The sequence below is a fragment of the Festucalex cinctus genome, chromosome 1, assembly GCF_051991245.1.
Source record: "Festucalex cinctus isolate MCC-2025b chromosome 1, RoL_Fcin_1.0, whole genome shotgun sequence".
NCBI classification, from domain to species: domain Eukaryota; kingdom Metazoa; phylum Chordata; class Actinopteri; order Syngnathiformes; family Syngnathidae; genus Festucalex; species Festucalex cinctus.
Genome location: NC_135411.1, coordinates 26,983,554 through 27,005,561, shown reverse-complemented (window position 1 = coordinate 27,005,561; position 22,008 = coordinate 26,983,554). Strand labels below are relative to the sequence as shown.

The following is a 22,008-nucleotide window of genomic DNA, read 5'->3' as shown; positions in this document are numbered from 1 at the left end:
CGACTATTAAAACATTTTTTTCATTTATTTTTTTGCACATTACAGGAAAAAACTTGCCCAGCGTCTCCAAGAGGCTGAGGAGTCCATTGAAGCTGTGAACTCCAAGTGTGCCTCTTTGGAGAAGACCAAGCAGAGGCTCCAGGGTGAGGTGGAGGACCTCATGATTGATGTGGAGAGAGCTAATGCCCTGGCTGCCAACCTTGACAAGAAGCAGAGGAACTTTGATAAGGTAAATTTGCAATTAAATTAAATGATCTGAGTGAAATGCAGTACTTTATAGTACTGAACTGCTCTACTTCTCAAAATGTGCAGGTCCTGGCAGAATGGAAGCAGAAGTTTGAGGAGGGCCAGGCAGAGCTGGAAGGATCCCAGAAGGAAGCCCGCTCGCTCAGCACTGAACTGTTCAAGATGAAGAATTCGTATGAGGAGGCTCTTGATCAGCTGGAGACCATGAAGAGAGAGAACAAGAACCTGCAGCGTGAGTCATTTTGATTGAATTGTAGTTTATCAAGGTTAATATTTACCGTGTTCACATCCAAATATTGTTGTTAGCAACAGTAAATATTTAACACAATCATAGAATTAAGTCTAATCTAGTCTCAATCTTTCAAAATATCCATTGCCATTGTCTTCTTTTATTATTTATTAGAGGAGATCTCCGACTTGACTGAACAGATTGGTGAGAGTGGAAAGAGCATCCATGAGCTGGAAAAGGCCAAGAAGACTGTGGAGACTGAAAAATCTGAAATACAGACAGCACTAGAGGAGGCAGAGGTAAATACAGTGTTTCAATCTTTCAAATGTCTTAATATGTCTGATAAGAAATATATATGCTAATTTGGAAAACATGCAACTTGTGTGACCAAAGTTACAATTTCATCTTTTGCCAAAGGGCACACTGGAGCACGAGGAAGCCAAGATTCTCCGCGTGCAGCTTGAGCTCAACCAGATCAAGGGTGAGGTTGACAGGAAGCTGGCCGAGAAGGATGAGGAGATGGAGCAGATCAAGAGGAACAGCCAGAGAGTGATTGACTCCATGCAGAGCACTCTTGATGCTGAGGTCAGGAGCAGGAATGACGCCCTGAGAGTGAAGAAGAAGATGGAGGGAGACCTGAACGAGATGGAGATTCAGCTGAGCCACGCCAACAGACAGGCTGCTGAAGCCCAGAAACAACTGAGGAATGTCCAGGGACAACTCAAGGTCAGCTTCTCATAATTGCATCAGAAATGCTAATGGGCACAGAAAATTGATCATTTGGTTTTTGTCAGGATGCCCAATTGCACCTTGACGAGGCTATCAGAGGGCAGGATGACATGAAGGAACAGGTTGCCATGGTGGAGCGCAGGAATGGCCTGATGCTGGCTGAAATCGAAGAGCTGAGAGCTGCTTTGGAGCAGACGGAGAGAGGACGCAAAGTGGCTGAGCAGGAGCTGGTTGATGCTAGTGAGCGTGTCGGACTGCTTCACTCTCAGGTTCATGATCACTAATTCAAACCAAAATCTGTTTCTTAAACAATCATACAGATAGAGACTTTAGGGTGCAAAACTGCAAACCTAATTCAATATTTTTCACATTCAGAACACCAGCCTTCTCAACACCAAGAAAAAGCTGGAAGCGGACTTTGTCCAGGTTCAAGGTGAAGTAGACGATGCTGTTCAGGAATCACGTAATGCTGAAGAGAAGGCCAAAAAGGCTATCACTGATGTGAGTAGCAAAATGCACAATTTCCTGGTACCATAGCCTGTCCAATCAAGATTTTGAAATATTGATTCCAACATCCTTAATTTCAGGCTGCCATGATGGCTGAAGAGCTGAAGAAGGAGCAGGACACCAGCGCTCACCTGGAGAGGATGAAGAAGAACCTGGAAGTCACTGTCAAGGACCTGCAACACCGTTTGGATGAGGCTGAGAACCTCGCCATGAAGGGTGGCAAGAAGCAGCTCCAGAAACTCGAGTCGAGGGTATGAAAAAAATAGTATATTTATGGTCCTTTCTGAGCATCACATATCTTCTCCTTCAGGTGCGTGAGCTTGAATCTGAAGTTGATGCCGAGCAGAGGCGTGGAGCTGATGCTATTAAAGGTGTGCGCAAATATGAGAGGAGGGTGAAGGAGTTGACCTATCAGGTATGTTCTATTATTTCACAAAAATATGTCATCCTGTCAAGTTTACAAATCCACATTTCACATTTTATTTATTTATATTTGTGTCTATATAGACTGAGGAGGACAAGAAGAACATGACCAGACTTCAGGATCTGGTGGACAAATTGCAGCTCAAAGTCAAGGCTTACAAGAGGCAGTCTGAGGAGGCTGTGAGTACATTTAAAAAAATATATATATTGACATTTTTTAAAATTAAACACTATCCTAACTCTACATTTTCACAGGAGGAGAATGCTAACGCTCACATGTCCAGGCTCAGGAAGGTCCAGCATGAGCTGGAGGAGGCTCAGGAGCGTGCTGACATTGCAGAGTCCCAGGTCAACAAAATGAGGGCCAAGAGTCGTGATGTTGGAAAGGTATAAATCATTACTTTACAATACTCAGTCAGCAGGTTTTTAAATCACAGTATACAGTATCGTACCTTAGTTCACAAGAGTTGGGCAGGGTACACTTGCTCCATGACAGAATACTTGCTTGGTGAACAGAATAGAAAGTTACTTTCTGTTCTGTGTGTGTGTTTCTCCCCCCTAGTCTGACGCCGCTGAATAAGAGACTCCTTTGAACAACATTCAACAGAGTTCATATAATATGAAGTAGCTGTTGAAATGTCTTCTTGGAATGCTTTTACTCAATAAAATGTATTATATTCTATTATTCAATCTCAAGTTTTCATTATAGCCTTTCAAATGGAAGCTTTCAAGTTGCACTGGTTAAGCTTAATTATGGCTTAACAATTTGTCTACACAAAAAACAAAGGTAGCGGAGAATGAGATTACTCTTGACCTTGATCACTTAATTTCCATTCGTAAATTAATACATTTATTCAACCTGGGTAAATCCCATATATCAGCGGTGGCCAAGTTCGGTGCTCGAGAGCCATTATCTCGCCTGTTTTCCATGTTTCTCTCCACTAACACACCTGATTCATGATCAGGATCGTTATCAGGCTTCTGCAAAGCTTGCTGATGAGCTGATCATTAGATTCAACTGCGCTGAAGGAGGGAGACAACAGGTTGGATAGCGGCTCTCAAGGACCCAACTTGGCCACCACTACCATATATGAATATTTCCTATCAGACCTATATATCCTTCCCTAAATTGTATTACAAGCTAACTGGCCAGAAACCAATTATATAAATTTTTTTGAATGCTCTGATAATTATGTTTGCCCGAGTGAGAATCTCAAAAACAAAACAAAAATGAAAGCAGATTAAGTGTAGGTCTATCACAACTGATAATAAACTCTGCAAGTCTTTGCAACTCTTAATTAGGGCTGTCCAAGTGAGAACTTCAACAACAAAACAAAAATAAAAACAGATCAAGTGTAAGACTTACGATGACAAGTGACAACCGATAATAAACTCTGCTTGTCTTTGCAACTCTCTCTGCACTTGCACTGATTGATACAGTCATGCTGCAAACTGTTACAAAAGTCAAACTTGGAAACCTATCCTACAGCTATTCGCATGACAGTAACAGACAGCTGAACACACCATATTGCACCTTGTTAGAATCACCTTTCACCTCTTGAGGCAAGCAGACAAACTAACTGCCACCCAATGACTAAAACATGAACAGCTGATGCTAAATTCAAGACATGTTTGTGACTGCCATATAGTCATGCAAGCAAGACATGCTGGGAGATATGGATACTGAAACAACATAGAGTCCCCATGACTACTTATACTTGATGACAGCAGGCTAGTCTGTTTAAAATGCCTTTCTAATGAAGACAATTGTCCTGTCTGAAAATGCACAGAATAAATTCCATGTCCTACCGATGTTGTCAAATCATAACACCACTTTGTCAAATGATACATAAAGACGAAGTCTAAGGACACAAGGACAACTTATTTTGTTGGCACTAGCGGAACCCCATAGACTGATTGGGGGTTCGATTCCCTGCTGTTTTGACCACGTCGGGGTGTCCTTGAGCAAGATACTGAACCCCAAGTTGTTCCTGACGCTACGCCATCAGGACGTGAATGTGATGCCAGCATGAAGCACTTTGAGGGCCTTAACAGGAAAAGCATGCTACCAATGAAAGAGTATTTACCATGCCTATTAAACAACATGTACTGTAGATAAGGGGTTTGAAGGCCGGGGCCATTTGCGGCCTACAGAATGATATTTTGTGTCCCCCTCCATGACGTCAATGTTTAATATTAGTACGGCACCCACCTTTTTGCCGTATTGTCGTCCTGGGCGTTTTGTATGTGTGTGTGTTGTTTTTTTGTAATGACTTATAATGGGCTACCATAGCTCAGGTTAATGACAGATTGGCAACAAGAACAGTCTATTTCAAGAAAAACAGGACACAGAATGTTTTGAATGTTTTGTGTGTGTATGTGTGTGTGTGTGTGTGTGTGGGGGGGGGGGGGGCACAGGGGCACTCCAACATGTCTTGAATACACAGAGATTAAGTTGCTCAAGAAATCAGATGTCTTTACGCAACTAGACATGAGAGAGAGAGAGAGAGAGAGAGAGAGAGAGAGAGAGAGAGAGAGAGAGAGAGAGAGAGAGAGAGAGAGAGAGAGAGAGAGAGAGAGAGAGAGAGAGAGAGAGAGAGAGAGAGAGAGAAATCTTGTTCACAAGTATCATTAATGTTTTGAATTGAGAAGTTTGGACTAGTTGTACAATTTTTTGAATACTTCAACCCCTTTTTGTCGAATGTTTGATGTGGCAGACTTTATCTCCAGTGGCCCCCACTTAACTTGAGTTTGAGACTGCTGATGTAGATGACGTATGCCCTGAGATATCAACATTACTTTTCTGTACAGTATAAGTGATTTAATATTGAAGCCTGCAGCTCGTTTAACATGGCACTTCCTCAGTCAAAGCATTTACTTGAAATACATTTATAGCCACAAATGTATTTCATCGGACATTTACTGAATTACCTCATAGCATTATACATCCATCTATACCCGTTTTTCAAAACGCTTATCCTCACCAGATACTTATGTAGAAAAAAATAAAAAATGTATAAAAAGGTGTAGTGGCACCATCTAGTGGAGGAATTAGTACATTAGTAGAAGTCCAGCCATCCATCCATTTTTTTGACCGCTTATTCCTCACAAGGGTCGCGGGGGCTGCTGGAGCCTATCTCAGCTGGCTTTGGGCAGTAGGCGGGGGACACCGTGGACAGTGGTTGCCAACCAATCGCAGGGCACACAGAGACAAACAACCATCCACACACAAGCACACCTAGGGACAATTTTGGAGCACCCAATTAACCTGCCATGCATGTCTTTGGAAAGTGGGAGGAGACCGGAGTGCCTGGAGAAGACCCACGCAGGCACGGGGAGAACATGCAAACTCCACCCAGGAAGGTCGGAGCCTGGACTCGAACCCAAATCCTCAGAACTGGGAGGCGGATGTGCTAAACACTCCTCCACATTAGTAGAAGTAAAAAAGAAAATGTATAAATCATTAACTATTTCAAAAACGTCAAACAGTCGAATTTAAATTTTTTATTTTTTTTTGTCCAATCTTGAGGTTTCAAGTTGTACACTGTGGCCTTTATACACTGCCCACAAAAAAGTCTTGGCACCAATGGGAACATTGAAAAAATATTTTAAAATGGTCTTTGTAATTCAGCCGATTGAGAGGATGAACCTCATGTGCTCATGTAGTTCAACACAATCCAAGTGACGGGGGCCCTTCTTATTCATCCGATCTGCTATTTTTGAATGCAAACTATACTTACGTACTATGATTAGCACATCAAACCTTATAGACACCTACAATATATATGTACTCACAAAATAATAAAAAGTGATGAATTCAATAATCATAAGTTCAACCCTTGTGAGGAAGAAGTGGTTAAGAAAATGGATGGATAGATGAATTCAATAATAAAGATGGTTTTGCTTTAAGATTCCTTTGCTTTTTTGGCGAACATTTTTGTGTGATATTGCCTATCGAAAAAGGCCTAAAGATGCCTTCAAATTTAAAACAAAAAACAGCATAACTTCATTATTTCTCAACATATTTCCTTGACTTTTTGGTTTCATCTGCTACCCAGAAAAGTCCATCCATCCATCCATCCATCCATCCATCCATCCATCCATTTTCTCAACCACTTATTCCTCACAAGGGTCGCGGGGGTGCTGGAGCCCATCCCAAACACCAAGGGGTTCTTCTAGTCGACACATCAAATTTACGAGGACATTTCCCTCATCAATTACCCCAAAAAGTGACTTAAATAGCACAATTGGACCATTATTTGTGAGAAGTGCATTGTGGCAGTAGAATAATTGTGAGAAGTGCATTGTGGGCAGTAGAATAGGTCATGCACTTTAGTAATCATAGTGCTAATTCCATGTTTTTGAGAAAATTCTACAAAAATGACAACCACTCATTCTTTTTGGAATTATATTCTTGCAAATGTTTTTTGTTTTTTTTAAAGCAATTTGCTCACTAGCTAGCTCGCTAACAAAACTAGCAAGAAAGCTAATGCTAACGAGTGTAAGATTATTGTTGCCTTCACTTTTACATAATTACCATTTAGTGCATGTGATAGTAAGTGTGATAAGAGGCAAAGCTTACCACTTCTCATTTTAGACGTCTTTTGTCCATCTTTATCCACAATTGAAGTCGTTTACTGTGTCGGTGATAGTAGCATTAGTGCTATTCGAATGTTCCAAACCAGGTGTAGGTCCATACAATCACTACATATCACTTCTGTGTTGGCAATAAATAAATAAATAAATAAATAAAAACACTTTTTTTGGTCAATAACATACTTTGAATCAAATTTAAATATCTTTACTTGCGAGTTACACGTCCATATGGCATTCACTAGAACAGCATGAACAAGTTTTAAGACGATAGCTGTGCAGCTGTCTCAGGTTGGTCCAAGTTTAATTACATCCACATATGTTCATTTTGTTGTTTCTTGTTGGTTAACCCTCACTAATACTTTGACTGAATACACATCTTTTGATCTAGAGTTATCAACACTGTTTCACTATAAAAATACCCATTAGGCCTACAGATACAGGATATATGTTCTGTTACATGACCCCCTTTAAGCATTAAAACAGTCTTTACATATCGGTACCTAATTTCCAATTACACTGGCAATACCACTCATAACAGATGCTTACTTTTTAACGTAAATACCCCTGACAAGTTGAGTATCACAGTACATCATTTTAAGACTGTTACGTAAACGATACTTGTTGTGGAATGACAATAGGCCTAATATAAGCTCAGAACCATTGCTGAAATGTTAAGTACCCTCCCTCTTTGGTTCCACTTGTTTGACATGCAAGTTCTAACGACCCCAGAGATGACAGCATAAATTAACAGGTATCTCTTAAGTAGTCAACAAAGCCATACATTAGCAATCCCAACATCCTAGTCAGACCATATATTAAACACAAAATTTGTTGTATAGAAGCACTTTCACTCACACATAGAAAGATGAACTCCCGTGTGGGGAAGCGAACACACGCCACCTGCATCAGAGTCAAGCGGCAGTAACCACTCCGACACCCAAAGCCCATGTACAACAGTGCCATGGTGGTACTGATGTGCTGTCGTTTTCAATGCACATGCACAAGTCCATTTGACTCAAACTAAATATATGACCTGGAGGGCATGAAGACAAGAAATACAACTGGAAGGAAATCAAAAACTTTATTTTGGGTCCTTTGGACGTATTTTTAGTTCCGTCGAAATCAAAAGTGATGTCTGTCAATGCAAAATAAATGGTTTTCGCAATAAAATCAATAACTGTTGTTTTGAATGGATATTATTACTTTCAATGAAATGCTGATTGCAACCCTTTTTACTAGGGGTGTGAATTGCCTAGTACCTGACGATTCGATTCGTATCACGATTCACAGGTCACGATTCGATTCGATACCGATTAATCCCGATACGAATTTCTAAGTCGATTGTTGCGATTTTTTTCATTCAAATTTAGAAAATACTAATCAGTAAGCTTGTAGAGTGTAAGATTTATATGAAAAAGTATTATTTATTTATCTGAAATTTCAGTCTATAGAGGTTGTAATCTGTTTCATGTTTGAACAGCATTAAAATAAAATATTAAGGCTTAATGTTCATATAACATTCTTCCATGCTCAAGGTGTGAATCCTAAAAAAATAAAAAAATAAAAAATACAAAAAAATCGATTCTGCCGATTATTGAATCGATTCGAGAATCGCGCGATGTATATGACTACTGTGTTTGAATTCGGTTCCGAAACAAAACAGCAGCAGCAAAGCATGTCAACTGTTTTTCAGATAGTCAAATGCCCCGGGCTCAGTGCCAGATAAGATCAGCATGCACACACACACACTTTGTTTTCATCTTTATCTCACTATTAGTGGCTTAAAGTTGTAGAAGAAATAGCTAAACCATACGCCTGATGACTGTGTAAAGCAAACCTTTATGATTCAGATGTTAAATTGCTCAAATAACGATTTGTGGTATGTTATTATGAAATATTTTTTTTTGCTTTTGCCTATCATGGAAATGTGACAAACAGATCAGAAAAGTTAATACTGTAACTTTTTGAGCACATGCAGATCCATGGATCATTAAATCACATACTGATTCATGACGACCACAAAGAGCCGCAAGACTTTGTGGCTGGCTACATTTACAATTTGCAGTGGAAGTATGTGTCAAGAGAACCCTTGCTATTTTCAAGACATTTCAGCCATATTTAGTGCAATGATATACTGTACTTAGCCGTTAAAGCTGGCTTTATTCAGCTCATTAGATAATGGCAGCACACTGCCCATGAAGACCCAAAAAAAAAAAAAATCAACCATCGTAAATGACAAACTGAACATTTAATGTCCAGAAAAGTCCAATTGTTAACCGCAAGTTTATGTAAAATTAGCAATAAATTTGTGAAGCAATAAATTACTGGATTTTTTTGTGGCAGAGAACCGTCGAGACTCTACACAACTGATTTGACCTTTAAAAAGCACTTTCTAAAAAGAAGAGAGAGTTTGCCACCTTTGTTCCCTTAAAGTGTGTTAGACTCCTCCTCTCCAGATATTTTGGAGGTGTTTTATTTCAGTTAAAAGGCTGGATGTGGGGGGAGCCGGTGCTAGGGGACAAATTAATAGGAAAGGGCAGACACAAGGACATACTAAGGAGAGAAAAAAAAAACAATCCATAAATCATTTCAACAACTACAATTAGTTACCAGAAAATGTAATGATATTACAAGGCTGAGCTCAAAAGTCTGAATGTGTCAACAAAGCAGATATGAAGCATCAGCAAGAACCGTATTTTAGGCCCATTATGACTCAAGCTATATTTAACTTGACAAATTGAAGAGGTTCCAGTTAAATAGTGATGCCACCATGCTGCCAGTGTGATCTGGGGTGCAAAATACTGTCACCGCTCTGAACAATGGGCCGTGAGTTTGCTGAAGTCAAGGTGACCCAGAAAGAAGTCATGTGCTACATTAACAAACCCATATTGGAGATGAACGACAGGCTGCAAGGTGTCAAACAACTGGACGCATGCGTCTCTCTGCCAGGAAACTAGCACCTATTTACAACACCACCTATAAACCTTTGCTTTTTCAAAAATAGACCCTAATGGAAAAGCAGTGCAACAGGTAGGGCCCAATTCAGACCAATAAAAGGGCTGATGGTTAATCTGACTCACCTTGAGTGGAGGTATGGACCAATTATGTTCATACCAGCTGAACATATATCTTTGCTTCCAGGTCACCTAACTTTTGGAACAAAGGGTGTCAGGTAAACTTAAAGGGTGGCAGCAACGCTTGACTCAGCAATCCAAATTTAAAAATGTCAAATTAACAACAAAAAATAAATAAATAAATAAATAAAAATTGCTAAAATGGCATGATGCCATTTTTGTCACAGTCGTTTTTCAAAAGCGACATCTGTCTACTCTTGCGCTTTTATTGATGATGGTATCTCTAACATCTTGTTTATTGGCAAAGGACTAATTTTGGGTCTTATCTGAGTCTTGATGACAACTGTTCATCCGCTGCATTCCAAGGGGATGTGTAATCCCTCACCAAGTTTTCTGGATTGGCGCTCAGCCTCAATTTTATTTCAGACATGCGAGGTGTGTGCTGCATCTGCAACTGTATACCAATGACATTTGCGTGCTTCGCCAAAACCACAGCCAGTGCCTAACATGGTGCACCATATTAAGGTGATCAAATGTCACCGATAATTCAGTCAGAAACAACAATTGCACATCATAGATCCCAAACAACACTCAAATATGGGGTCCTTAAATTATTCTGACCATTTTGCTTATTTGTTATATAAGGACACCAGGGTTGTTAGCTTCATTTATATTGTATCAGCACTATCACTATAATAACTATATCTAAACTTTTTAGCAGAAATAATATAACCTATCACACTGCTGAAGGGTATTATAATTGTTCCATTTAATTTTTTCTCCCAATTATTAGTGGGTATTTTTTTCCCCCCATTTAGCCTTGGCAAGGAGGGAAAAAACAAGGCAGCCATAAAACTAGGCAGCCATAAAACTAGGCACAAGGCAACACAATCACGTTAAATGTCAATGTCACAGGATTAGCGACAACATGACAAGAATACATGCCCAAACTGAGCAGGGCACACCTACCACGCAGACAGTCATCCTCTATAAAAGACAGTGCCCGGGACTCTGACAATAACTTTTCCAACACAGGTAAGTGAATAAATAGCACCGACGTAATGTTTTTGTGGTCATATTTTTAAATAAATATGTTCACCTTGACTCATTTATTCATAGGCTCATAAGAAGATTTTCATCATTTGTTGGGACTTTAAGAGGTAAATTATAATTTCTTGTACTTTAAAATACTTGGGTAAGTGATTCATGCGGGTGATGAACACATTGATGGCAATTTCCAAAAAGACAGAAATATGAAACGGAGAACGTAAACCTATGAAATGTGCCTTCCTGCAGTCTCCAATAAAGTGCCACCATGAGCACCGACATAGAGATGGAGCAGTATGGCGTCGCAACCATTTACCTGCGAAAGCCAGAGAAGGAGAGGCTTGAAGCTCAGAATACGCCGTTTGATGCCAAAACAGCCTACTTTGTGGTCGATGCTGAAGAGATGTACCTCAAGGGTAAACTCATCCAAAGAGAGGGGGGCAAGGCCACCGTTGAGACCCTAATTTCAAAGAAGGTAAATGTATTGAGGCCCCAAATTAAACCTACTAGACCTTTACTAAGGAAATAGCTCAGAATTATCAGTGTGATATACTGCAGGTCTTTTGGTAATATCTGACCAAATATTTGCACCAAAAACAAAAACAAAAACAAAAAACACTTGATTTGCCTTTTAGACAGTAACTGTCAAAGAAGACGACATCCATCCAATGAACCCTCCCAAGTTCGACAAAATTGAGGACATGGCCATGATGACCCACCTCAACGAGCCTGCCGTGTTGTATAACCTCAAAGAGCGTTTTGCATCATGGATGATCTACGTGAGTCTACACAAGTTGTTTTACTGAAGTAATAGATTTGTCACACAGGCAGGAGCTTTATGAGAGCAATGCAATCTCTTTGCAGACCTACTCCGGCCTGTTCTGCGTTGTGGTGAACCCCTACAAGTGGCTTCCCGTGTACGACACTCAGGTTGTCGGGGCCTACAGAGGCAAGAAGAGGATTGAAGCTCCACCCCACATCTTCTCCATCTCTGACAATGCCTATCAGTTCATGCTCACTGGTAACATCACAATAAACTTGTGTGAAAATGTATTAGCTATCAACTTACTTTATTTGTTTCCTTTCAATCATAGATCGTGAGAACCAGTCTGTCCTTATCACGTGAGTTCAACAAAAACCTAACGTTTGACAAAGTATTGAAAACAACATAAGCATTCAATATTATTCTCGTTTTGCCCAAGTGGAGAATCCGGTGCTGGAAAGACTGTCAACACCAAGCGTGTCATCCAGTACTTTGCAACAATTGCAGTTGCTGGAGCAAAGAAGGCTGAGGCATCTGGGAAGTTGCAGGTAAAACTAGAATTGTACTGAAAAGAACAAAGACCAAATCCAAATCATCCTTCGCTGATACCAACTTTTTGCATATGTCTGAATCATGGCATTTAAGTTACATGCTAGATTCACAGTGAAATTAAAATGTCTCAGTGTTAACAAACATAATCACAGCAAATGCTACCATACTAAAGAACACATGTCCTTCTCTTGGAGGAGCTTAATTAGTTTGTCTAAAAAAAATAAAAAAATAAAAAAATAAAAAACTTGGCTGACAGCATAATTATGCTCTTGTAGGGTTCCCTGGAAGATCAAATCATTGCAGCCAACCCTCTGCTGGAGGCCTACGGTAATGCCAAGACTGTGAGGAATGACAACTCCTCTCGTTTTGTAAGTCATTGAATTGTAACGCTCTTCTTTAACTCTTGCATAATTACTGTTAACAAACCAAAGTGGCATCTTACTGCTAATACATTTAGGGTAAATTCATCAGAATCCACTTTGGCTCTACTGGAAAGCTGGCCTCAGCTGATATTGAAACTTGTGAGTTTTAACTAACTACATGAATTACACACACCCACACACAAAAATTGGCTCCATGTAAATCTTTGTTTGTCCAACAAATGGTCAGATCTGCTGGAGAAGTCCCGTGTCACTTTCCAGTTGTCTGCGGAGAGGAGCTACCATATCTTCTATCAGCTGATGACTGGACACAAGCCCGAGCTGCTAGGTATGTCACGTCAAATAAAACAAAAACATCAGACAAATATAAAAATTGATTCATGTGTTCCCTCAACTGTATTCCAGAGGCTCTTCTGATCACCACCAACCCTTATGACTACCCAATGATCAGTCAGGGTGAAATCACGGTGAAAAGCATCAATGATGTCGAGGAGTTCATTGCAACAGATGTGAGTCAATAAGGCTAAAAATAACCTAATTTCAGAAATTATTGTGCGAACATCATCATATCTTTTTTTTTTTTTTTTGTAGACAGCTATTGACATCCTGGGATTCACTGCAGAAGAGAAACTTGGCATCTACAAGCTGACTGGTGCTGTGATGCATCATGGCAACATGAAATTCAAGCAGAAGCAGCGTGAGGAACAGGCTGAGCCTGATGGCACTGAGGGTATGTCTTGGATATTATAGGAAGTGAAATGCGTCAAGGGTTGAACAAAAAGCTTCCTTCTGTACATGTCTAAGCTCACTGTTAAACTATATTTTTGTTAGTGGCTGACAAGATTGCCTATCTTATGGGCCTGAACTCAGCTGATATGCTGAAATGTCTGTGTTACCCCAGAGTCAAAGTTGGTAACGAGATGGTGACCAAAGGTCAGACCGTCCCACAGGTAAGTCAAATCATATTGAGACTCCATATCTATTTCCATATTGAAACTCCAAAATTGCAAACCTATCATCTCCATACTAGGTCAACAATGCTGTCTCAGCCTTGTGCAAGTCCGTCTATGAGAAAATGTTCTTGTGGATGGTCATCCGCATCAATGAGATGTTGGACACAAAGCAGCCAAGGCAGTTCTTCATTGGGGTGTTGGATATTGCTGGATTTGAGATTTTTGACGTGAGTCTTCACATATTTTATGTCAAACTAAATCTACATACTGTAGATCACTCAATTGATTCATCGGTGCACTGTATGTAGTTCAACAGCTTGGAGCAACTGTGCATCAACTTCACCAATGAGAAACTGCAACAATTCTTCAACCATCATATGTTTGTCCTGGAGCAAGAGGAATACAAGAAAGAAGGCATTGATTGGGACTTTATTGATTTTGGGATGGACTTGGCTGCTTGCATTGAGCTTATTGAGAAGGTAAGACAAATGTGCTTTTTGGTAACTGAGAAAATGATGACAAATTTCAGCGTTCCTACAAAATGGCCGACACCGTTTCCCCCAACAGCCAATGGGTATCTTCTCCATCCTTGAAGAGGAGTGCATGTTCCCCAAGGCTACAGACACATCCTTCAAAAACAAGCTGTATGATCAGCATCTTGGCAAGACCAAGGCCTTTGAGAAGCCAAAGCCTGCAAAGGGCAAGGCCGAAGCCCACTTCTCATTGGTCCACTATGCTGGTACTGTGGACTACAATATTAGTGGCTGGTTGGACAAGAACAAGGACCCACTGAATGACTCCGTTGTCCAGCTGTACCAGAAGTCTTCAAACAAACTGCTGTGCATGTTGTACGCTACGCATGCTTCAGCTGAGGGTATGAAGCTCATGCTGTAAATACTGGAAATGTTTTGGTGTGCATATAATGACAATCATTTGTAAAACAGAGGCCGGCGGTGGCAAGAAGGGTGGTGGGAAAAAGAAGGGTGGTTCCTTCCAGACTGTCTCGGCTCTATTCAGGGTAATGTCAGCAATCACAAGTTTCCTTATGGGATCATGATTTGAAGTTGATGGTTGTCATAATGACGATATTTCATCTCATAGGAGAACTTGGGCAAGCTGATGACCAACTTAAGGAGCACTCATCCTCATTTTGTGCGTTGCCTGATTCCCAATGAAACAAAGACCCCAGGTTGGATGCCGTGTTTTTAACTCCAAACACTTGTTTGAGACTGCAATGAAATCTTTTGAACAATGTTCAGGTCTCATGGAGAACTTCTTGGTCATCCACCAGCTGAGGTGTAATGGTGTGCTCGAAGGCATCCGAATCTGCAGGAAGGGCTTCCCCAGCAGAATCCTCTATGGTGATTTCAAGCAGAGGTGACAGCAAAAATCAACAGAAGTTGTTTTTCGCTGACCTAAAATAAGGTAACCAATATATGTTTCTCATTCTCCTGCAGATATAAAGTATTGAATGCTAGTGTCATCCCTGAGGGTCAGTTCATTGACAATAAGAAGGCTGCAGAGAAACTGTTGGGCTCCATTGATGTGGATCACACACAGTACAAATTTGGCCACACAAAGGTGTGTCACGAATGGCCATATGTTGTTTGGGATATCTTGTCCATAGATTGGCAACTGGCAAGTTACATTATTTATACCACATAGGTGTTCTTCAAAGCTGGTCTGCTGGGTACCTTGGAGGAGATGCGAGATGAGAAACTGGCTGCATTGGTGACCATGACTCAGGCTCTCTGCAGAGGATTCCTCATGAGGAAAGAGTTTGTCAAGATGATGGAGAGGAGGTAAAAAATAAAAATAAAATATTTTTCATTTTCGCTTTTGTCAAACAAATTACACCAACACACAGCTAATCCAAATTGTTTCATGCTGTGTTACCTAGAGATGCAATCTTCACCATCCAGTACAACATGCGCTCATTCATGAATGTGAAAAACTGGCCATGGATGCATCTATATTTCAAGATCAAGCCTCTCCTGAAGAGTGCTGAGACTGAAAAAGAGTTGCAGCAGATGAAGGAGAATTATGGCAAGATGCAAGCTGACCTGGCTACGGCTCTGGCCAAAAAGAAAGAGCTGGAGGAAAAAATGGTTTCCCTGTTACAGGAGAAGAATGACCTGCAACTGCAAGTAGCATCTGTGAGTGATCTCTGAGACATGTTTCCAGATCAGTCACACAGTTGTTACATCACTACGTTCTTGTACAAATAAAACATTATTTTGTTTTCATTCAGAGACAAACCGTACTTCTATTTAACAGGAAAGTGAGAACCTCTCAGATGCTGAGGAGAGATGCGAGGGGCTCATTAAAAGCAAAATCCAGCTTGAGGCTAAACTCAAAGAGACAACTGAGAGGCTGGAAGATGAAGAAGAAATCAACGCTGAGCTGACTGCCAAGAAGAGGAAGCTGGAAGACGAATGCTCAGAGCTGAAAAAAGATATTGATGACTTGGAACTCACTTTGGCTAAAGTGGAGAAGGAGAAACATGCCACTGAAAACAAGGTCTACTTTATTTTGCCTTTGACTTGATTTTGATTCTCACTAGCAGAAACAACAATGATGCACTGAATTAATATTTCAGGTGAAAAACCTGACAGAGGAGATGGCATCTCAAGATGAGTCTATTGCCAAGTTAACAAAAGAGAAGAAAGCCCTCCAGGAGGTCCACCAGCAAACACTGGATGATCTTCAGGCAGAGGAAGACAAAGTCAATACTCTGACCAAGGCCAAGACAAAGCTAGAACAGCAAGTGGATGATGTAAGCACACCACTGCATTGACATTAAGAAATTTGGAAGTATATCTTGTTAAAGATTATTACTAATTTACATTACAAAATTACTATATAACAGCTTGAGGGCTCACTGGAGCAAGAGAAGAAGCTCCGCATGGACCTTGAGAGAGCCAAGAGGAAGCTTGAGGGAGATCTGAAACTGGCCCAGGAATCCATAATGGATCTGGAGAATGATAAACAACAATCAGAGGAAAAAATAAAAAAGTAAGAGAAAATACAATATTTAGTATATCCTTCCCTGCTGCAAGCAAAAACATAATGTAGCCTGCAATTTTCCTTTCAAATCAAAGGAAAGACTTTGAGACCAGCCAGCTGCTCAGCAAGATTGAGGATGAACAGTCCCTTGGTGCTCAGCTCCAGAAGAAGATCAAGGAACTTCAGGTACATTGGTTATTTTATGAGAGTTGACATATGAAAGCCTTATTGTGTTTTAGCTAATACACTGATTTGTTCAAACCTAGGCTCGCATTGAAGAGCTGGAAGAGGAGATTGAGGCTGAGAGGGCTGCCCGAGCCAAGGTGGAGAAGCAGAGGGCCGACCTTTCCAGGGAACTGGAGGAGATCAGCGAGAGGCTGGAGGAAGCTGGTGGAGCAACAGCCGCGCAGATTGAGATGAACAAGAAGCGCGAGGCGGAGTTCCAGAAGCTGCGTCGTGATCTTGAAGAGTCCACCCTGCAGCATGAGGCTACGGCAGCCGCTCTCCGCAAGAAGCAGGCGGACAGCGTTGCAGAGCTGGGCGAGCAGATCGACAACCTTCAGCGTGTCAAGCAAAAGCTGGAGAAGGAGAAAAGCGAGTACAAGATGGAGATTGATGACCTCTCCAGCAACATGGAGGCTGTTGCGAAAGCCAAGGTTTGTTTCAGCCTTTGTGAAAACTCCAATACACATTGTCTGATTTAAAAAAATAAAAAAATAAGATAAGATAAGATAAGATAAGATGATCTGAAATGAATTGGTCATTGCAGGGCAACTTGGAGAAAATGTGCAGAACTCTTGAAGACCAGTTAAGTGAAATTAAGTCCAAAAATGATGAGAATGTTCGGCAGCTGAATGACTTGAGTGCACAGAAGGCAAGACTGCAAACGGAGAATGGTGAGTCATCCGCAAAACATTCTCAGTTTGTTACCACACGAAGTGATAGTGGAAGTAACCTCAATCACCTCATTAAAAAAAAAAAATATATATATATATATATATATATATATATATATATATATATATATATATATATATATATATATATATTGTGGTGTTAATTTATTTAAGTGGTTCAATTAAAAAAAACGTAACTCACATTATGGCACACGTTCTTCAATCACATTAGTAAATATTTAGCAAAACAACATTTTCCAATTCCAACTTAATGCCGAAACGAAGGAATCAGTTTTGATTGTTTCTTACAGTTATACTGTATTCTTTCATTGCCATAAAAACAATTAAAAAAAAAATGTAATCCTGAAGTACAGTTGACGCATACTGGCGGTTCTGCACACGTGGATTCACATATTCGCTAAAAATACTACAAAATCTTGCTCACATTATTTAGGTGAGTTTGCTCGTCAGCTTGAAGAGAAGGAAGCCCTGATTTCCCAGCTGACCAGGGGCAAGCAGGCTTACACTCAACAGATTGAAGAGCTTAAGAGACATATTGAGGAAGAAGTGAAGGTAGAAGACCCAATGTGACTATTTTTCCAAGGACAACAATCCAGTGTATAAATGTCACTCATGCTCTCCTTTTGTTGTAAATCAATAGGCCAAAAATGCTCTAGCTCATGCTGTTCAGTCTGCCCGCCATGACTGCGATCTGCTCAGAGAGCAATATGAAGAGGAGCAGGAGGCTAAAGCTGAGCTGCAGCGAGGAATGTCCAAGGCCAACAGTGAGGTGGCACAATGGAGATCAAAATATGAGACTGATGCTATACAGCGCACTGAAGAGCTGGAAGATGCCAAGTAAATGAATTAGGCACCTCTATATGCTCTATTTATAACAGTCAAGTGATTTTACAGTAGCTAATTATCTGCACAACAATGAAAACGAAAAAATATTGCCCATTTCAGGAAGAAGCTTGCCCAGCGTCTTCAAGAGGCTGAAGAGTCCATTGAAGCTGTGAACTCCAAATGTGCCTCTTTGGAGAAGACCAAGCAGAGGCTCCAAGGTGAGGTGGAGGACCTCATGATTGATGTGGAGAGAGCTAATGCCCTGGCTGCCAACCTTGACAAGAAGCAGAGGAACTTCGATAAGGTTTATATCTACATTTGAAGCATTCATCAATTACAAATGACCCAATTTCTAATTGGGCTTTGTAATTCCAGGTCCTGGCAGAATGGAAGCAGAAGTATGAGGAGGGTCAGGCAGAGCTGGAAGGATCCCAGAAGGAAGCTCGTTCGCTCAGTACTGAACTGTTCAAAATGAAAAACTCATATGAGGAGTCTCTGGATCAGCTGGAGACCATGAAGCGGGAGAACAAGAACCTGCAGCGTGCGTGTATTTGCACTCTACACCTAGAACAAATGATCACAATGGTTGTTTTGAAAAGTGCTCCAAATAACATGCTTTTGTTGGTTTTGACCTGCAGAGGAGATTTCTGATCTAACCGAGCAGATCGGGGAGACCGGAAAAAGCATCCATGAGCTGGAGAAAGCTAAAAAGGTGGTAGAAAGTGAAAAGGTTGAGATTCAGACCGCTCTGGAGGAAGCAGAGGTATCACATTATAGTAGCATGACATCAAATCACTGTGATACTCTTTGAAAAATTCAAATTTGTGTTTCTGACATGACAACACTGTGGGTCTCTGCAGTCTGACTGAGGTAACGTTTCTTAAACACAGGGCACACTGGAGCACGAAGAGTCCAAGATTCTCCGCGTGCAGCTTGAGCTCAACCAGATCAAGGGTGAGGTTGACAGGAAGCTGGCCGAGAAGGACGAGGAGATGGAGCAGTTCAAGAGGAACAGCCAGAGAGTGATTGACTCCATGCAGAGCACTCTTGATGCTGAGGTCAGGAGCAGGAATGACGCCCTGAGAGTGAAGAAGAAGATGGAGGGAGACCTGAACGAGATGGAGATTCAGCTGAGCCATGCCAACAGACAGGCTGCTGAAGCCCAGAAACAACTGAGGAATGTCCAGGGACAACTCAAGGTCAGCCTCTCATCATTGCATCAGAAATGCTCATGGGCACAGAAAATTGATCATTTGGTTTTTGTCAGGATGCCCAATTGCACCTTGACGATGCTATCAGAGGGCAGGATGACATGAAGGAACAGGTTGCCATGGTGGAGCGCAGGAATGGCCTGATGCTGGCTGAAATCGAAGAGCTGAGAGCTGCTTTGGAGCAGACGGAGAGAGGACGCAAAGTGGCTGAGCAGGAGCTGGTTGATGCTAGTGAGCGTGTCGGATTGCTTCACTCTCAGGTTTGGTTGTCATTAGTTGACATCACATGACAAACATCAGCATGACTGCCGTCATCACTCACTGATGTACTGTTTTTCGAAATATGTCTAAAAATAATTTTCCCTAAATATTAAGAACACGAGTTTGCTGAACACCAAGAAGAAGCTGGAGTCCGACCTTGTCCAGATCCAGAGTGAAGTGGATGATGCCGTTCAGGAATCAAGAAATGCTGAAGAGAAGGCCAAAAAGGCTATCACTGATGTGAGTCTACTTACAAAGTGACTAAGAAGACGTTACAAGATTTGTAATAGAATGTGAACGACTTGTGTCACATTTAACCACTTCAGGCTGCCATGATGGCTGAAGAGCTGAAGAAGGAGCAGGACACGAGTGCTCACCTGGAGAGGATGAAGAAGAACCTGGAAGTCACTGTCAAGGACCTGCAACACCGTCTGGATGAGGCTGAGAACCTCGCCATGAAGGGTGGCAAGAAGCAACTCCAGAAACTTGAGTCGAGGGTATGAAATGCATGTGGACAGAAGAATGGAACATGAGGTAGAAAGACAGGAAGGAACGGAGCCATGTAATATTTCAAGTAAGCAACCAACCTTCGAATTACTTCAAAGGTGGAATGAAGAGTGGAACATGAGGTAGACAGGAAGGTACTCAGGGCCTTAGTACTCCGGCCCTCGACGACCGAGTTTGCCCACCCTGTACTAAGCCATGTAATATTTTAAGTAAGCAACCAACCTTAAAATCACTTGCCAGGTGGAACTTTGTAGTCTGCTGAATTTCATACTAACTGCTGATCTATCTGATCAAAAACAATCTATCCCAGTATTTCTCTTATCGTTAAAGAATGATATTTGTGTCCACTTTCCAGGTCCGTGAGCTGGAAACTGAAGTCGAGACTGAGCAGAGACGTGGAGCTGATGCTGTTAAAGGTGTCCGCAAATATGAGAGAAGAGTGAAAGAGCTGACTTACCAGGTGTGTTCCATTTCAACACAGTTACAGCCCTCCTTTTTGGGTCAGCAGACTGAAAATTTCACACTTCTACCTATACAGACTGAGGAGGACAAGAAGAACGGGACCAGGCTTCAGGATCTGGTAGATAAACTGCAGCTGAAAGTCAAGGCTTACAAGAGACAAGCTGAGGAGGCTGTACGTGAGCTACATAGCAATCGAATAAATATAACATACAGGCCTATTCAAAAATTTAAACAACTTTCATTGTCTCTTGCAGGAGGAGCAGGCTAACACTCACATGTCCAGGCTCAGGAAGGTCCAGCATGAGCTGGAAGAGGCTCAAGAGCGTGCTGACATTGCAGAGTCCCAGGTCAACAAGCTGAGGGTCAAGAGTCGTGATGCTGGAAAGGTAACATATTGATTCTAAGCATAAAACGTACAGTGGAACTTTCTAGTCTGCATCAAACGTATAGTCTCTCACTGAAGAATCATAATCTTCACACTTCTTTTTCAGGGAAGTGACGCTACCGAATAAGATCCAGTGGGATTGTTGGAGGGATCCATAAAATATGGACCCTGTTGTCTGTCAATTCAATTAAAACAATAAAGCTTTAAAAATAATGTGTCTATTCAACATTAAAATGGTGTCTACTGAAGAATGTCATGCATAAATTTACACAGATGTGTGTGTGGGGGGTACATCTATTAAAAATAAATCCTTTATAAGATCAGACTTTAACTTACTGAGCTCAAGACCCTCCTGAACGCAAACTGACAAAAAAAATAGTCACATATTCTTTCAAAGTTCCTTTAAAGTGAATTTGAGTATTTGGAAAACTGACACAACAGATTAGTGTGAACAACCGTGTCAAATTTGAATGATTAAGAAAATCGGCAATTCTATAAATTGAGGTTTCAGAATCGTAATGAATCGTAGCATGCTCGCAAACGCTGTCTGACGATAAGCGAACCCACGCTTCACCGAAAAATGAAAGCTATAATACTTTGTTCTGCATCTTTCTTATAACTACACATCTACGTTTGAGCTGGGGCTTTCCAGTGCCCAACGAGAGATGCTAGCCATCAGCTAGCTCGCGGGCTAACCACGTACCGGTGCACTGTCTCCTGCCATATCCAGGGATGATGCATTTTCACGGTACAGACGTCGCTAGTTAGCTAACTAGTGTAGAGATATAACATAGTACGTAGTGTATTTGCTTGTTGCTTTATTTCTTTTGTTTTTTCCCCATTTTTCCCTGTCCCTCAACTCCTCAAGAGTTGTTGCCTCGTCATGCCACAGCTGTAAATAATCTGTTCTTAATCTGTTTTGCCTGACTAAATAA

At 41.1% G+C, this 22,008-nt stretch overlaps 2 protein-coding genes and 1 long non-coding RNA gene across 4 annotated transcripts in view; 2 read left to right on the top strand and 1 right to left on the bottom strand.

Moving 5' to 3' along the window:
* The window catches only part of LOC144022130 (myosin heavy chain, fast skeletal muscle-like), a 9,971-nt gene extending 7,232 nt beyond the window's left edge, over positions 1-2,739 (top strand). The window contains exons 30-40 of the mRNA XM_077526653.1: positions 46-229; positions 313-478; positions 650-774; positions 893-1,201; positions 1,270-1,473; positions 1,580-1,705; positions 1,792-1,962; positions 2,022-2,126; positions 2,219-2,314; positions 2,390-2,521; positions 2,697-2,739. Of these exons, the coding sequence (XP_077382779.1) occupies positions 46-229; positions 313-478; positions 650-774; positions 893-1,201; positions 1,270-1,473; positions 1,580-1,705; positions 1,792-1,962; positions 2,022-2,126; positions 2,219-2,314; positions 2,390-2,521; positions 2,697-2,714 (1,636 nt within the window). The 3' untranslated portion in view covers positions 2,715-2,739. The remainder of the gene's footprint in view (positions 1-45; positions 230-312; positions 479-649; positions 775-892; positions 1,202-1,269; positions 1,474-1,579; positions 1,706-1,791; positions 1,963-2,021; positions 2,127-2,218; positions 2,315-2,389; positions 2,522-2,696) is intronic.
* Positions 332-21,944, bottom strand: LOC144022162 (uncharacterized). 2 transcript variants are annotated; one of them, XR_013284283.1, is made up of 4 exons: positions 21,777-21,944; positions 20,964-21,066; positions 20,684-20,765; positions 332-441 (listed from the first exon to the last, which is right to left on the bottom strand). It is a non-coding gene; the product is annotated as an uncharacterized LOC144022162 (long non-coding RNA). The 2 variants fall into 2 exon arrangements; XR_013284282.1 differs by lacking the exon at positions 332-441 and adding an exon at positions 19,139-19,326.
* Positions 11,120-21,286, top strand: LOC144022139 (myosin heavy chain, fast skeletal muscle-like). Its single transcript, XM_077526663.1, has 39 exons — positions 11,120-11,326; positions 11,487-11,630; positions 11,716-11,872; positions 11,946-11,973; positions 12,054-12,162; positions 12,442-12,534; positions 12,624-12,687; positions 12,776-12,874; positions 12,952-13,055; positions 13,138-13,276; positions 13,378-13,496; positions 13,577-13,726; positions 13,808-13,978; positions 14,067-14,373; positions 14,444-14,517; positions 14,601-14,688; positions 14,759-14,876; positions 14,957-15,080; positions 15,165-15,301; positions 15,400-15,655; positions 15,777-16,019; positions 16,099-16,275; positions 16,369-16,514; positions 16,601-16,691; positions 16,772-17,161; positions 17,275-17,401; positions 17,856-17,974; positions 18,063-18,259; positions 18,368-18,551; positions 18,623-18,788; positions 18,886-19,010; positions 19,138-19,446; positions 19,515-19,718; positions 19,834-19,959; positions 20,046-20,216; positions 20,582-20,686; positions 20,765-20,860; positions 20,943-21,074; positions 21,180-21,286. The coding sequence occupies exons 1-39, from the start codon at positions 11,120-11,122 to the stop codon at positions 21,198-21,200; spliced, it is 5,817 nt and encodes a 1,938-aa protein (XP_077382789.1). The 3' UTR covers positions 21,201-21,286.
* Positions 21,945-22,008: the final 64 nt, after the last annotated feature.

What these genes read in the sequence shown, in the direction of transcription:
- LOC144022139 (XM_077526663.1), top strand. Translation starts at nt 11,120, where the DNA reads ATGAGCACCGACATAGAGATGGAGCAGTATGGCGTCGCAACCATTTAC. An exon ending in AAGGTCAGACCGTCCCACAG is followed by an intron (nt 13,497 to 13,576) that starts GTAAGTCAAATC and finishes TCTCCATACTAG; the next exon opens with GTCAACAATGCTGTCTCAGC. An exon ending in TCAGAGGAAAAAATAAAAAA is followed by an intron (nt 16,515 to 16,600) that starts GTAAGAGAAAAT and finishes TTCAAATCAAAG; the next exon opens with GAAAGACTTTGAGACCAGCC.